This window comes from Hyperolius riggenbachi, chromosome 1 (genome assembly GCF_040937935.1).
Source record: "Hyperolius riggenbachi isolate aHypRig1 chromosome 1, aHypRig1.pri, whole genome shotgun sequence".
NCBI classification, from domain to species: Eukaryota; Metazoa; Chordata; class Amphibia; order Anura; family Hyperoliidae; genus Hyperolius; species Hyperolius riggenbachi.
This window is the reverse complement of record NC_090646.1, coordinates 305,981,545-305,999,307: the sequence shown is the minus strand read 5'-3', so window position 1 is coordinate 305,999,307 and position 17,763 is coordinate 305,981,545. Positions and strand designations below refer to the sequence as shown.

General features: G+C 43.8%; 1 protein-coding gene across 1 annotated transcript in view; it reads left to right on the top strand.

Moving 5' to 3' along the window:
- KDM4B (lysine demethylase 4B) overlaps positions 1-17,240 on the top strand; it is a 731,006-nt gene extending 713,766 nt beyond the window's left edge. The window contains exon 21 of the mRNA XM_068233805.1: positions 13,601-17,240. Within this exon, the coding sequence (XP_068089906.1) occupies positions 13,601-13,765 (165 nt within the window). The 3' untranslated portion in view covers positions 13,766-17,240. The remainder of the gene's footprint in view (positions 1-13,600) is intronic.
- The last annotated feature ends 523 nt before the right edge of the window (positions 17,241-17,763 follow it).

Sequence of the window (17,763 nt, the reverse complement as noted above, 5' to 3'; positions counted from 1 at the left end):
GACTTGCCCAATTTCTCCTACTGAATAGGTGCTGGCTTACTGAACAGGCAGAGCCGAGATTCGAACCCAGGTCGCCCTTAGGCAGAGCCCTTAACCATTACACTATCTAGCCACTGTAGCAGCTATCCTCTAAGTTCCATGCCCATGTGCCTATGATGGAGTACATCCATCCTCCTACACCCGACATATTTCCTTTAGCTGCAGGTGGGCTTAACTGAGGCTACAAGAATGTATGTGCTCAGTTCAATACGGACTCAAAGAAATGCCGGAGCTCTTCAGGGAGAACCGATGCAGGATCACTAATGCCAGAACTCTTCAGGGAGAGCTGATGCAGGATCACTAATGTCGGAACTCTTGAGGGACTAAGCCATTGCAGTAGCGCACTGCTTACCTCCCGTATCCACAAATTCATCCACAGTTGTGACAGTGTGCTAACTACTCTGCTTTCAGGTTACAATTTATTTCTTTCATCAGGAAACCCAAGGCATCTGGTCTCTGGACCAGAAACTTAACTGCAGCAGAAAGTGTGATGCTTCCACTTCAGGGAGAAAGACTATGGTGGAGAATTGGCAATTACTTCAACAATCAATAGTCTCTGGAGCCAATACATACAGTACCTCAGTTGCCTGTGATCAAGAGCCAAAGTAATACCAGAACTCTCCAGTTAAAGAGACAATGGTGTAGCATAAATATTTACTTTGACTACAGGTGGCCGAAGATTGGCTAAAGGTATTGAGAGTTTCCACTTTAGCACACAATGGGCTCTATTCACAAAGCATTACCGTATTTGGTAATGCTGAAAACAGATGATTTTAATGATCAACTTCCCAAGTTACAATTCATTAAATCTATCTCCGCACAGAAAATCACAAATCCCGACTATTTCTGTAAATTACCGACTTGTGTGGTAATTACCTCTGGAAATGTCAATTCACAAAGATTTCCGCTTGTCATTTACCAGCCAAAAGTGTTCGGTTTTTTTCTCCACCTCACAGCAGCCGATAACCGTCTCTCCCCATGCTGGCTTTGACAGACAGCCTTTGGGGAGAGGCCAGCAGCCAATAGGGAGAGCCACACAGCCTGCTTCTCACTGTGGTTGTATGCGACAGGGATGCCGGTGGGTATTTCAGTGTATCAAAACAGAAGAAGCTGACAATGCTGCAGTCATCCCTGCATCCCTTTAGATGTGCATATTTGTATTGTAGCACACTGAAGAGCTCCCCTGGTGGCTGCAGCACCTCTAAAGGGATAACAGTATGCACAGGACGGAAAACCTCACACACAGCTCCCTGCCTGCCTGCTGCCCTGCTAAAAGGCTGGTAAGTGACACTTACCGACCAGGGATTAGTGAATTGAGGCATGTTTATTAGGTAAATTACCAAACTTCTGCCTCATGGCGGAAAACTTTTGTGAATTTGGAAAAAAAGTGTAAAATACCGCATGACGTATTTTACTGTCCACAATGATTTTACCAAACTGCTTATTGTGAATAGAGTCCATTGATGCTGAACCACTTCACTGGCATCACATCAGCTTCTCTTAATCATTGTCATAATATCCAGAGAACGTATGAGTATCATCCTGCTCTGCCAGTGCTCTAGCATTGTGTCTCTACCTGGAAGCATTCTGCCTTCTGCCATACAGTTAAGTTTTGGCCCCAGAGTTTAAATGACTTAGGCACACTAATAAAAGAAAGGGACACTATCCTTGAAGTGAAGCATCTAGCACATTGTCCTAACCTGTGGAGGAACTAGACTCAGCTACAGGGGGGTCAAAGTGCTCCAGTATCAGCTCTTTCTCTGTAGTGCTCCACTGAACCGAATCAGTTCAGTGGATGAGACAGGAACTGCAGCTGTGGGACTGATTCGGTTCAGTGGATGAGTCGGATAATTAAACTCACAGGAAAGAACCGGCTCAAATGACTCATGAACCGGACATCACTACTGCTTCGCCGTAGGAGGAGGCAGGTAAGTTCTGCCCGCTGCCAGCCACCCCAAAACTTTAGTTCTAGAGGGGAGAGCAAGGAAGGGGGAGCCCAAAGGTGAGGAAAGGGGGGGAGATGTCCTCTCTTTCCCACTACTGTACCTACCCCTCTCCCTTCACGGAGCTTGCCCCTCCTGCCGGGGGCACCTGGCTAACTATTCTGGGGACACCTATAGACCTGGCTACATATACTTGGGACACCCATAGACCTGGCTACATATACTTGGGACACCCATAGACCTGGCTAAATATACTGGGGACACTATACACCTGGCTATCTGTACTGGAAACACCTATACACAAGGCTAACTATTCTGGGGGCACCTAAAGACTTGGCTAAATATACTGGGGACACCTATAGACCTGCCTAACTATTCTGAGGACACCTAAAAACCTGGCCATCTGTACCGGAGACATCTATATACCTAGCTAACTACTCTGGGGACACCCAAAGACCTGGCTACCTATTCTGGGGACATTATACACCTGGCTACATATTCTGGGGACAACTATACTCATGACTACTTATACTGGGGACACCTATAGACCAGGCTACCTATGCTGGGGGTACCTATTTTGGGGTAACTGCTGTCAAATTATCAGTATTTTTGGGGAACCGCTGTTAACAGATTAAGTGTATTTTGGGGAACCGCTGCCAGATTATGTATGTTAGGGGCACGGCTGCCAGATTTTGCGTATTTTGGGGAACTGCTGCCAGATTGTGTATGTTTAGGGGACCACTGCTGCCAGATTATATGTATTTTGGGTGTTACGTGTATTTTGGGTGATCCGCTGCCAGGTTTTGCGTATTTTGGGGAACTGCTTCCAGATTATGTCTATGGCATTAAGGAAAGGAAAAGAAATATCCAGGAGCTACTCGCCATGGTTTGCTTCAATAAAAGTTCAACCTTTAATGCAATTCTTCCAATAAAACTTTTTTCCAAGGATAAAAGGCAAAAAGACAGCAATACTTATCAGACAGGAGGTTGTACACAAGGTGCGGAGGCAGGTCGACGATCGTTTCGCCCCTCTATGAGGGCTTTCTCGAGACCATCTACCCCCTCTATGTGTGCCTACTCATATATACCAGAGACCACTCCCTCCCAATCAGTCACAGACCAATGGCAGCAGCTCACCTTATCAACACACCTGTATGGTGAGAGTAGTGTCCGTCCCTCCTCCACTCAGCCAATGTCTAGCTTCATGTTCCCTATGCGTATCCGGTATTACATCCACGCAGGCGCATTACTCGGCGGAGCGCATCCATGCACGTCATCTATCCCGCGCCGCCAGCCGTCTACTGTGGCCGTCAAATGACGTCACCACGTACGAGTCACTCAGACGCGTAGACGCATAGGGACCTGGGACGGGTTGCTGCCATCTTGTGGACGTTCTGTACATTACATCCACGTTACAAAAATCCTAGTTTCCGCATTGATACGGATCCGCCAACCAGGGTCAGACCATCGCCACCCCATGGTCACAGAACTAATTACTAGCACACTATGAAATAATACAGTCCATAAAATACTGGACCTACATATGGCTTTATACGAATGGCCTGTGATCTGATCGGGCTTCCTAGTCCCCAATCCTATATGAGCGGCACTCACCAACAGGCACGTTTACATCAAAGAAAACATTAAAAACACTGTAGCAGTCATCCAAATATTTAAACAATATGAGCTATGCTAAACATCAGTTAATAAGACCTCAATGAGGCTCGGTAAGGAGGAGAACCCCCACCATATGCCTTCTTTATCATTGGTCTCATCAATATTCTAACAACCGACCAAATTTATGATTACATACAAGCAGACCTCCGACCTTGGGGTCAAGTGATTAGTAACCAATGTAACCACCACACAAGTCCAAGATACACATCATCGGTCCAAATTGCACAAGGACAAAAAGGGGGAGAAAAAAAAAACATAAGGAGGTTATATATAACACTCACAGCGGTCAATTGGGTGATGTAACAACATCCCCACATGCCTTACGGTCATAGTGTTTAGAATCAATCACAAAAACATCCCCATATCAATCCGATCGTTAAATCCTTAAGGACCCTCTGTCCCCAATCTGATTATCCATCTATTCTCCAACTGTAGCAATTTCTCATCCCCATTAATCCCCCCTCTCCTATTCTGTACCACCTTATCTATCCCAAAAAACCCAAGACACTCGGGGTTACCGAGTGTTTGCAAAATCAAAAAGATGTCTTAGTGAAACCATCCGACAAGGGTGGAAACATTGTGTTGTGGCCGAGATTGATGTATGAGAAGGAATGTCTTAAACAATTGGAGGATGGAATTACTTACAGAAAATTGCGAATGGATCCGACAGAGGGACATATGAGGAAATTAAGAGGCTTACTTAGAGGAGCAGTGGAGACGGGCATAATGAGTAGAACATCCGCGAACAGATTGATTCCGGCAAACCCAAGAAAACCCGTATGGTACTGCATCCCCAAAGTGCATAAAAATATGGAATGCCCCCCTGGGCGCCCCATTTGCTCGGCAATAGGGTCAGTTTTTGAGTGCCTGTCCCAGTTCCTGGACTTTAAACTTAGACCTTTGGTTGAGGCACTCCCCTCTTTTCTCCTGGATTCCACAGATGTCCTGAACAGGCTTCGGGGGTTTGAATGGAGGGAGGGGTATGCACTAGCTAGTATAGATGTCACCTCCCTCTACAGCAGGATAAGACATAATGACGGACTGGCAGCAGTCAAGTCATTTTTACCGCTACTACAGGAGAGTCCTGAGGAGAATTCGTTTGTGTTGGCTGGCCTGGAGGCGGTCCTGACGGGCAACTCCTTCCTCTTCGACGGGCGGTGGTACCATCAGGAGGTTGGCACTGCGATGGGGACCCCAGTGGCCCCCACGTTTGCCAACCTCTTCATGGGACACTGGGAGCTCGAGCAGGTTTTTTCCGGGAGGGGGGGGGTGCCTCTCGGGTCCGCCTCTGGGCCAGATACATCGACGATATCCTTGTGGTCTGGGCGGGGAGTAAAGTTGAGTTCCAGGAATGGATAGAAGCACCGAATGATAATGGTATTAATCTACATCTTACTTCCAATTGGGGAGGATTAGAGTTGGACTTCCTTGACTTAAAGCTGAGTATAATAGGAAATGAAGTCATTACAACTACATACAGGAAGGCCACAGCTTCCAACATGGTATTGCACGGTGAGAGCTTTCATCCAAACCGTTTAAAGGAAAGCTTGCCATATAGCCAGATGGTGCGTATGAAACGCAATAATACGATTCCAGAGATGGGAAGACAACAAACGTTGGAAGTAAAAAAGAGATTTTCGGCCCGTGCATACAAGGAGGACATTCTGAACTCGGCCTTGAAGAGAGCTGAGGGTTTGGATAGAGAAACTCTCAAAGAAAAAGGAGAAAACCAGAAAGAACTGCTTCTTTATGCACTTTTCCCACTCCCCACTGGGAGATCACATCGCAGGAGCAATTAAAAGAAATTGGGGCCTATTAAGGTCTGACCCCTTATTGAAGGAGAAGTGCTCCCAACCCCCGTGTATCTCTTTTAAAAAATGTAAAAGTTTAAAAGATTATTTAGTGAAAAGTGAGTATAGAACAGAACAGACTAGGACTTGGCTCAATCGATCAAGAGTGGTGGGAAATTGTATGTGCAATCGATGTATGTATTGTAGATATCTGAAGCAGGGAAAGTGGTTTTCCTTCTTGAATAGCACTTATAAAACCCAACACTTTTTCAATTGCCGTACAGAAATGGTAGTTTATGCAGTAGTCTGTCCTTGTAACTTAATATACATAGGTAAAACTACCAGACCCATGGGGGAGAGATTCTCTGAGCATTTTAGGTCCATAGAGAGTGGCAAGGGAGCTAAGAGACTCATTGAACACATTAGAAACCAACATGGGGGTAACCCCGAGTGTCTTGGGTTTTTGGGGATAGATAAGGTGGTACAGAATAGGAGAGGGGGGATTAATGGGGATGAGAAATTGCTACAGTTGGAGAGTAGATGGATAATCAGATTGGGGACAGAGGGTCCATCAGGATTTAACGATCGGATTGATATGGGGATGTTTTTGTGATTGATTCTAAACACTATGACCGTAAGGCATGTGGGGATGTTGTTACATCACCCAATTGACCGCTGTGAGTGTTATATATAACCTCCTTATGTGGTTTTTTTTTTTTCTCCCCTTTTTTCTCCCCCTTTTTGTCCTTGTGCAATTTGGACCGATGATGTGTATCTTGGACTTGTGTGGTGGTTACATTGGTTACTAATCACTTGACCCCAAGGTCGGAGGTCTGCTTGTATGTAATCATAAATTTGGTCGGTTGTTAGAATATTGATGAGACCAATGATAAAGAAGGCATATGGTGGGGGTTCTCCTCCTTACCGAGCCTCATTGAGGTCTTATTAACTGATGTTTAGCATAGCTCATATTGTTTAAATATTTGGATGACTGCTACAGTGTTTTTAATGTTTTCTTTGATGTAAACGTGCCTGTTGGTGTGTGCCGCTCATATAGGATTGGGGACTAGGAAGCCCGATCAGATCACAGGCCATTAGTATAAAGCCATATGTAGGTCCAGTATTTTATGGACTGTATTATTTCATAGTGTGCTAGTAATTAGTTCTGTGACCATGGGGTGGCGATGGTCTGACCCTGGTTGGCGGATCCGTATCAATGCGGAAACTAGGATTTTTGTAACGTGGATGTAATGTACAGAACGTCCACAAGATGGCAGCAACCCGTCCCAGGTCCCTATGCGTCTACGCGTCTGAGTGACTCGTACGTGGTGACGTCATTTGACGGCCACAGTAGACGGCTGGCGGCGCGGGATAGATGACGCGCATGGATGCGCTCCGCCGAGTAATGCGCCTGCGTGGATGTAATACCGGATACGCATAGGGAACATGAAGCTAGACATTGGCTGAGTGGAGGAGGGACGGACACTACTCACACCATACAGGTGTGTTGATAAGGTGAGCTGCTGCCATTGGTCTGTGACTGATTGGGAGGGAGTGGTCTCTGGTATATATGAGTAGGCACACATAGAGGGGGTAGATGGTCTCGAGAAAGCCCTCATAGAGGGGCGAAACGATCGTCGACCTGCCTCCGCACCTTGTGTACAACCTCCTGTCTGATAAGTATTGCTGTCTTTTTGCCTTTTATCCTTGGAAAAAAGTTTTATTGGAAGAATTGCATTAAAGGTTGAACTTTTATTGAAGCAAACCATGGCGAGTAGCTCCTGGATATTTCTTTTCCTTTCCTTAATGCCATAGACATAAGCTGTTTTTCATCTGGATGTTGCACCGCTGGTATAATTGTGACTAAGTTTGAAGGCATTGGTGTGCACTCGCTCTTTTTATCTGCTTGTTTATCATACATTCTATTGAATTATTAAGCTGAATGCACCCAGCATACTGTATGATTGTAATGGCTCACACAGCGTTGGCCGCAGGGCGCCAGGACGTAGCACCATTATTTGAAAAGAAAGTGGAATTGTCTTTTTTGACCTTTGAACTCCCAGTGCTAGAGAGAAAATTGCTACGTGCCCTGGAGAAGGAGGTTAGGAAGTACTGGACTATAGTCTTCCTGAAGCAGTACAAAGAGGTGCGGAGGGCCCCGAGGGGCATACGAATCATCAAAAAATTGGCCCAGGCAAGGGTCAGACAGTCATCCAAAGTAAAATGTGATGAGTTGATGCAGGAATTCACAATGAGATTTCAGGAGGTGGTTCTAGAGGAAAATGAGCTTGACTATGAAGAAATTGAACAAGAAATAAATAAGCTCAAGGAAGCTATCATTGTGAAATCTAGTGAGTCACACCTTGAAGAATGCCTCAAGAAATTTGAAAAGCAGCTCATCAATGTTCAGGAACAAGTTAAGAAAGAGAAAAATGACAAGTTTCTTAGAGATAAGTTGGACTATGAATATAAACAGGCCTTCGATTGGCGTGGTGGGAATGAGAGTGGATTTTTTCCGAGAGGAAGTGGTGGTCCCTACCCAAGAGGTAGACCAAGGAATCCTCCTAAAGGACACCCACCAAAGAATAATCCACCAAAAGGAAAACCAAAACCACGAGGTCCAAAGAAGAACCCCAAACATCCTAAGAAACCGGTAAACGAATCAGGAGATAGCTCCCCACAATCCACTTGGCTAAGTAGCCCCAATACAAGTATGGAGGAGGAATTATGTTCTGAGGATGATATCCCTTTAGGGGAAGAAGACGAGTTAGGCACAGTAGGTGGCGCAAGAGACCCAAAAAGCATGGGGAAAGGAAAAGGCATCCTCAAGAAACAACAGATATCGTGGGAACAGAAGGAATTGAGACGCTCCCAGAGGAACAGGAACGACAAAAATTAGATATTATCAATCTTTCGAATCTGGAATTGGATGAATCTTGTGTCTCATTGCTACGCAAGGGACTCAATTTTTGCCCTAATAGTGAATTTGAGGAGGTGGAATTTGAAATAAAACTGTTCAAAAATGTTAGAAAGATAGCCTGTCATCGCTATTTTGAATCGCAGAAGAAGTTGGGTTTTTATAAGGAACCGCCCCCCCCCCCCCCGGTCAGGGTACCAATTCCGTTGATTTTGAGTACTGAATTTTCAGACACTGAACAAGCCTGGATCAGAGATATCTGTGAGGATCATGATGAGAATAATCTAGTCTTCTCCAGTAAGGGTTTAGAGGTCCCCTCTCAAATTGGGCCTTCTTCCAAATTTAATCCCCAAATCACCCCAGGGTCTGCCCTAGAGGTTTTTTACAACAAAGTTAGGCAAGAGGTGAGAGCCCTTATCTATCCAAGATCAGTACAGAACCTCACAGTGGAGGAAAAGAAATCCCTCAAATGGTTGCAAAATCAAAAAGATGTCTTAGTGAAACCATCCGACAAGGGTGGAAACATTGTGTTGTGGCCGAGATTGATGTATGAGAAGGAATGTCTTAAACAATTGGAGGATGGAATTACTTACAGAAAATTGCGAATGGATCCGACAGAGGGACATATGAGGAAATTAAGAGGCTTACTTAGAGGAGCAGTGGAGACGGGCATAATGAGTAGAACATCCGCGAACAGATTGATTCCGGCAAACCCAAGAAAACCCGTATGGTACTGCATCCCCAAAGTGCATAAAAATATGGAATGCCCCCCTGGGCGCCCCATTTGCTCGGCAATAGGGTCAGTTTTTGAGTGCCTGTCCCAGTTCCTGGACTTTAAACTTAGACCTTTGGTTGAGGCACTCCCCTCTTTTCTCCTGGATTCCACAGATGTCCTGAACAGGCTTCGGGGGTTTGAATGGAGGGAGGGGTATGCACTAGCTAGTATAGATGTCACCTCCCTCTACAGCAGGATAAGACATAATGACGGACTGGCAGTAGTCAAGTCATTTTTACCGCTACTACAGGAGAGTCCTGAGGAGAATTCGTTTGTGTTGGCTGGCCTGGAGGCGGTCCTGACGGGCAACTCCTTCCTCTTCGACGGGCGGTGGTACCATCAGGAGGTTGGCACTGCGATGGGGACCCCAGTGGCCCCCACGTTTGCCAACCTCTTCATGGGACACTGGGAGCTCGAGCAGGTTTTTTCCGGGAGGGGGGGGGGGGGTGCCTCTCGGGTCCGCCTCTGGGCCAGATACATCGACGATATCCTTGTGGTCTGGGCGGGGAGTAAAGTTGAGTTCCAGGAATGGATAGAAGCACTGAATGATAATGGTATTAATCTACATCTTACTTCCAATTGGGGAGGATTAGAGTTGGACTTCCTTGACTTAAAGCTGAGTATAATAGGAAATGAAGTCATTACAACTACATACAGGAAGGCCACAGCTTCCAACATGGTATTGCACGGTGAGAGCTTTTAAAGGAAAGCTTGCCATATAGCCAGATGGTGCGTATGAAACGCAATAATACGATTCCAGAGATGGGAAGACAACAAACGTTGGAAGTAAAAAAGAGATTTTCGGCCCGTGGATACAAGGAGGACATTCTGAACTCGGCCTTGAAGAGAGCTGAGGGTTTGGATAGAGAAACTCTCTTAAAGAAAAAGGAGAAAACCAGAAAGAACTGCTTCTTTATGCACTTTTCCCACTCCCCACTGGGAGATCACATCGCAGGAGCAATTAAAAGAAATTGGGGCCTATTAAGGTCTGACCCCTTATTGAAGGAGAAGTGCTCCCAACCCCCGTGTATCTCTTTTAAAAAATGTAAAAGTTTAAAAGATTATTTAGTGAAAAGTGAGTATAGAACAGAACAGACTAGGACTTGGCTCAATCGATCAAGAGTGGTGGGAAATTTTATGTGCAATAGATGTATGTATTGTAGATATCTGAAGCAGGGAAAGTGGTTTTCCTTCTTGAATAGCACTTATAAAACCCAACACTTTTTCAATTGCCGTACAGAAATGGTAGTTTATGCAGTAGTCTGTCCTTGTAACTTAATATACATAGGTAAAACTACCAGACCCATGGGGGAGAGATTCTCTGAGCATTTTAGGTCCATAGAGAGTGGCAAGGGAGCTAAGAGACTCATTGAACACATTAGAAACCAACATGGGGGTAACCCCGAGTGTCTTGGGTTTTTGGGGATAGATAAGGTGGTACAGAATAGGAGAGGGGGGATTAATGGGGATGAGAAATTGCTACAGTTGGAGAGTAGCTGGATAATCAGATTGGGGACAGAGGGTCCATCAGGATTTAACGATCGGATTGATATGGGGATGTTTTTGTGATTGATTCTAAACACTATGACCGTAAGGCATGTGGGGATGTTGTTACATCACCCAATTGACCGCTGTGAGTGTTATATATAACCTCCTTATGTTTTTTTTTTTTCTCCCCTTTTTTCTCCCCCTTTTTGTCCTTGTGCAATTTGGACCGATGATGTGTATCTTGGACTTGTGTGGTGGTTACATTGGTTACTAATCACTTGACCCCAAGGTCGGAGGTCTGCTTGTATGTAATCATAAATTTGGTCGGTTGTTAGAATATTGATGAGACCAATGATAAAGAAGGCATATGGTGGGGGTTCTCCTCCTTACCGAGCCTCATTGAGGTCTTATTAACTGATGTTTAGCATAGCTCATATTGTTTAAATATTTGGATGACTGCTACAGTGTTTTTAATGTTTTCTTTGATGTAAACGTGCCTGTTGGTGTGTGCCGCTCATATAGGATTGGGGACTAGGAAGCCCGATCAGATCACAGGCCATTAGTATAAAGCCATATGTAGGTCCAGTATTTTATGGACTGTATTATTTCATAGTGTGCTAGTAATTAGTTCTGTGACCATGGGGTGGCGATGGTCTGACCCTGGTTGGCGGATCCGTATCAATGCTGAAACTAGGATTTTTGTAACGTGGATGTAATGTACAGAACGTCCACAAGATGGCAGCAACCCGTCCCAGGTCCCTATGCGTCTACGCGTCTGAGTGACTCGTACGTGGTGACGTCATTTGACGGCCACAGTAGACGGCTGGCGGCGCGGGATAGATGACGCGCATGGATGCGCTCCGCCGAGTAATGCGCCTGCGTGGATGTAATACCGGATACGCATAGGGAACATGAAGCTAGACATTGGCTGAGTGGAGGAGGGACGGACACTACTCACACCATACAGGTGTGTTGATAAGGTGAGCTGCTGCCATTGGTCTGTGACTGATTGGGAGGGAGTGGTCTCTGGTATATATGAGTAGGCACACATAGAGGGGGTAGATGGTCTCGAGAAAGCCCTCATAGAGGGGCGAAACGATCGTCGACCTGCCTCCGCACCTTGTGTACAACCTCCTGTCTGATAAGTATTGCTGTCTTTTTGCCTTTTATCCTTGGAAAAAAGTTTTATTGGAAGAATTGCATTAAAGGTTGAACTTTTATTGAAGCAAACCATGGCGAGTAGCTCCTGGATATTTCTTTTCCTTTCCTTAATGCCATAGACATAAGCTGTTTTTCATCTGGATGTTGCACCGCTGGTATAATTGTGACTAAGTTTGAAGGCATTAGTGTGCACTCGCTCTTTTTATCTGCTTGTTTATCATACAGATTATGTGTATGTTGGGGGGAACTGCTGCTGCCACATTTTCTGTTTTGGGGGAACCACTGCCATAATATCTGTATTTTGGAGAAACGTTTACCAGATTACGTGTCTTTTTGGTGAAATGCTGTCAGATTACATCTATTTTTGGGGTCTACACTACGGCAGAGCTCAAACTTCCCCGGCAGACAATTTACACCACTGCTAAGGTCATGTATATTTGGCCCCACCCATGACCACGCCCACTTTATGCTTGACCACACCCACTTTTGGCATGCTCAGTACGATGTCCTCCTTTTCAGGGTGTGATGTCCTGCTTTTTGGGGTTCTGCAAGTGGCCACCCTAAGCTCACATTTGGTGAATGAGCAGTTTCACACATCTGCAGGTGAACGCAATATTTCAGGTATAAGAGGGTAAAAGTGCTTGTAGATCAGCTCAATCCGTGAAGTACTCCCTCTTTGGTAACAGAGAATTGGGATTGGCGCAAGGTTCCAGACGCCCATTTTCAGTGTACAGTGTAGTGTGGGATCCAGCATTATTCCGCCACTTTAAACCGTTATATATTTTCAAAGATTTCCCAGTAGTTATTCCTTTTTGGTGTAGCCACCACTTTTCGGTATACAAGAGTTCTGCAGGATCTACTGCTATTTTGCTGCTTTTAGTCAATGTAGCAGCCGATTTTAGTCAAATTATTTGTGGAAATGTGTTGTGCCTTGTATTCGTGTTGCACTGTGATATTTTTTATTTTCTGTTAACTGATGTGCCCAAATTTACTAGGGTGCGCCACAAAATATGTTGTAGAATTAAAAGTTCATTGTAAGTATACTTGGAGCCAAATTTCCTTGCAGCTTGATTCAAATTTTCTGGACAGCCAGACAACTGGTATTGCTTAACCTGTTGCCGCCCACGTCACACCAATGGGCGTGGCCGCGGCAGCAGCCCCAGGACCGCCTAACGCCAATTGGCGTAAAGTGCTGGGGCTGTGTTTTGCAGGAGATCGCGCGCAGGGTGCGCGCGTATCTCCTGCTTGGTGGGCGGAGCTCGGGAGACTGTTAGACGGCGTAATCGCCATCTATTTACATGTACAGCGCTGCGATCAGCAGCAGCGCTGTACTGGGGACAGCCCTGTGACACGGCTGTCCCCTCCTGAGCAACAGAGGTGATCGGCTGTCATAGGCTGAAGCCTATGACAGCTGAACACGGGGATTGGCTAGCGGGGGGAGGGAGGGAGGGGGGTTTACAATTAATTAGTAAAAAATAACATTTTGACAAAAAAAAAACATCAAATAAACGATCAAACATTGGGGGGGCGATCAGACCCCACCAACAGAGAGCTCTGTTGGTGGGGAGAAAAGGGGGGAAGAATCACTTTTGTGCTGTGTTGTGTCGCCCTGCAGCTTGGCCTTAAAGCTGCAGTGGCCAAGTTAATGAAAAATTGCCTGGTCTTTAGAGGGGTTTAACACTGCGGTCCTCAAGAGGTTAAAAGGAAAGAAATATGGTAGCCTCTATATCCCTCTCAGTTCAAGTGTGCTTTAAAGCAGGGATTTATTATGTTTGCTTTTCTGACTCTTTTTTTTTTTCCCCCCCTTAAGTCTCTCAGCACTGGTGCTTCCATAGAGGTCGCAGAAGATGTACAAACCAGCAAACGCCCACGAGTGTGTAGTCCAACTAATGAAGAGATAATAAAGAATAATCAGATTCTGTCAGAAGTGAAAGAGTCTATCTTACAAAACATTTTTGAGCCTTCGGAATTCTGATACTACCATCCAACTACTGCACACAGCAAGTGGAGAAATACATTGCATAATATCCCAGGTAGTCAGATGAAGTACACCTTGGACATTTTCCAGACCATATACGTGGAGATTAAAAAACACAAACTGCAGCATGATGAGCCCAGATTTAAGGAGGGACACAAGTTATGGACAACCGCTGTTCTTTAGGTGCTATCTTTACTGCTATAATGAACATTTGTCACTGTTTTTGGAAACTTTTGATGAAACATTTCAATAGCTTTAAAGACACTGAAGTGATACTATTGATCAACTTTTATAAGCTTTGAAAAGTTTAAGATACCAGAAAATTTTGAAATAAAAATTAATTGCTCATTATTTATGGGTTCTTTATGTGAAACAGTATTGTTATTGTCAATTATCATTGCCACAGTTGGAAAGTGTTTAGCCTTTCCCCAACTGTAAAAGAAAACATTGTAAATTTTAATCAATATAAATTACAGAATTAATATTTGTTGTAGAGGGTCTTGAATGTTATTTTGAGGCGTTAACTAAATATTCTACAAATCTAGTTTATTCATGCATGGGTTTAATATATTTTCCTTCTTCTGGGTCACTTAGTTTATGAACCACAAGCTAGTGCTTCTGAGAACTTTGTTGTGTATTTTAAAGTGTACTCCTCAGAAGCTTTGCAGCTAACTGCATGCCCTTATGATCACAGATTCAGATTATAAAGATATACAGTTTCTTTGATGTGTCATGACACTTGGTTCTCAATCAAGACTCCTATTGTTTTATGACCAATGTGGTGTAATTTCATGACTTCTTTTGTAATGAATTAAAGTTCTAAACACTGGAGACCATTTCAGTAAAATTATTTTCTGTATGCAATGCCATATTCATTTGTGGAGTGGTCTGGTATCAGTTGTGGGCAAGAACAAGGGATGTACCTTATGTTAAATGTTGCTGTAAATAATACGTTAATAACTAAATGCAAATAACGGTTTTGATGCAAGATTTCAGTTTCTTCCTCATATATGACATAGAAGTATATAATAAATAATAGTTACATAGTTATTTAGGTTCAAAAGTCTTCTGTCCATGAAGTTCAATGTCACAAATCATCTTTCTAACTGTATCAAGGTATTATTTTCATACAGTTAGCAGGTATAGCTGTGGATTGCCTTCAAAGATATAAAAGCAGCCAACCCGCTTTTTAATGAAAGTATAGAATTCACCACTACTTCCTTTGGTAATATATTCCATATTTTAACCACTCTTAATAGGAAGAACCCATTTTTACACAGTTGATAAATTCTCCTTTCCTCCAAGATCTATATCTTGTCCTTTGTACAGACCTAGGGATAAGAAGCTCACCTGCCAATACAATGGGTTGCAAAAGTATTCAGCCCTCTTAAAGTTTTCCACATTTTGTCACATTACTGCCACAAACATGCATCAATTTTATTGGAATTCCACATCAAAGACCAATACAAAGTGGTGTACATGTGAGAAGTGGATCGAAAATCATTAGTCATTCCAAACATTTTTTACAAATAACTGCAAAGTGGGGTGTGCGTAATTATTTGTCCCCCTGAGTCAATACTTTGTAGAACCACCTTTTGCTGCAATTACAGCTGCCAGTCTTTTAGGGTATGTCTCTACCAGCTTTGCACGTCTAGAGACTGAAATCCTTGCCCATTCTTCTTTGCAAAACAGCTCCAGCTCAGTCAGATTAGATGGACAGTGTTTGTGAACAGCAGTTTTCAGATCTTGCCACAGATTCTCGATTGGATTTAGATCTGGACTTTGACTGGGCCATTCTAACACATAGATGTGCAGCGCTCCACAATGTGGACAAAATTTAAACAACGTGCATTCAAAACAGGTATAGCAAAGGAGGACGTTGGCTTCAGTATAAATATGTGCACAAATTATTCCCTATTATACTTCCCCATGGCGATGACGGGCCCTCGCAGGGAAGACCTACCGCTAGACTAACGATAGAACCATAATTTTGTTCCTAGTGCTGCTAATTATAAAATGGTATACACATTTCTTCAAACAGACATCAGACAAATGACAGCGCTCATAGGCTGCAACTGAAATTAAGACCAACAGAGGCATGCAGAGCCCCACAGGAGCTAAATACATGCATTGAATGCAAATCAGATGCAAATTATGTACTAGTCCCTAATCTAAAATTTGAATGCAAATTGAAGCACATGGATGCAGCTAGCCATAAGTATACTTCAATGAGTTTTGTACAGGAGGAGACATTGGCAGCGCTTCCAAACTGGCTGCACCTATATGTGCAGAGCTCCCTAATGGCCTCAAGACTAGACTACAGATGGTTTTTAGACTACTGATGGTTTGGTCAGTTGCATCAATGGGGAATTCACTATTACCAAATGTTTTAGACCTGTTTTTACCTGGTGTAAACCATTTTGTAATTAGGTCGGGAAAGCAGGGGAAATGATCAAAAGATGCCGTTCACAAACTAGTAGCTATGACTGACATCCTTCTCCTCTGATGAGCTCTCCTCTGGATACAATTAAACCCCTGCGTAATTAATTCAAAAGGTTCCATCCTTACATCTAAAATACCTCACAGAATTACTTTACCCGCGGAAATCTGGTCTAATCTCTGTCAGAAAAAGTAGACATGGTTACTCCTTGTTTGCCTTTGTGAATTGTGTGTTTACTAAATGTTAGACCAGGACTAAAAACAGGTCTAAAACATTACACCAAACCATCAGTAGACTAAAAACCATCTGTAGACTAGTCTAAACTGCTTAGTGAATTAAGGCCATTGTGGGCAAAATTACACAACTTGCATTCAAAACAAGTACAGCAAAGGGTGCAGCCTCTGTTTGGAAGCGCTGCCAATGGCTATCATTCATAAAGCATTTCCGCATGCGGAAATGCTTAAAACAGCTGACTTTACCGACCACGTAGCTAAATCTGCATTCATAAAGACTCTTTCCGCATGAAAAGCTGACATTACCGAGCACAGCGATAAATCACCGCCTTGTGCTGTGATTATCCTAAAAAATGTAACAAACTGTTAATTCATAAAGATTAGAGCAAGCAGTGTGAGGTTGGGAGGTACTGCTCCCTCTGATGTGGCGATAACAATGTTAAGTGAATGGAGACACAGACCTCCCAGGCTGCTGCAGTAGAGCGGAACACGGAGAAATGTATCAATTCGGCAGCTTACTGTGCTTCCGCAAGCCTACCGCCTGCCTCCCGACAGCCTAGTTCGGGGAATCTCCGCACTGCAACTGGATACATTTTTATGAATGAGCAGCCAGAAGTCTAAAACACTGATGTTTTTCCGCACAGATTCTCTTTACCGACAACAGGTTTATGAATGATAGCCAATGTCTTCTGTTGTACAAAATCCTTCCTACAGTGTTGTGCTTAAAACTGTATCTCATACTCCATATGTGGCCTAACAAGCATTTATACAGAGGGAGTAATAAAGTACCATCTTGTGATTTTTGTTTCAATGTTTTTTTATTGAAAAACAGAAAAAGTATCAAAAAAGGTTATACAAAAGTTTTTAACGTACAAAAGACATGAGTGAATTTTTGCTTAATACACTTGAGGAGAACGAGCATTTAAGACAATAGAACAAACCATTTAAAGAGACTCTGTAACAAATTTTTCAGCCTTAGTTCTTCTATCCTATAAGTTCCTATGCCTGTTCTAATCTGCTCTGGCTTACTGCAGTCTTTCCTAACTGCACTGTCTCTGTAATAAATCAATGTATCTTTCCTCTGTCCTGTTTGTCGGGCTAAGGATTGATTGTGTGGAATGTGCAGGGCTGCTTGTGATTGGTAGAAGCGATACACACCCTCTGCAGGCCCCCTGCACACTGTGAATGACTCATACACTATGCTTAGCTGAGCCTATTAGAAGCTGGTTAGTTTGTTTGTAAACACTGCCTAAAACTGTTAATTACAAGCCAGGATTGCAGCAGAGAGTGGCAGAAACAGCACAGAGGGGCACAGGAGAAAA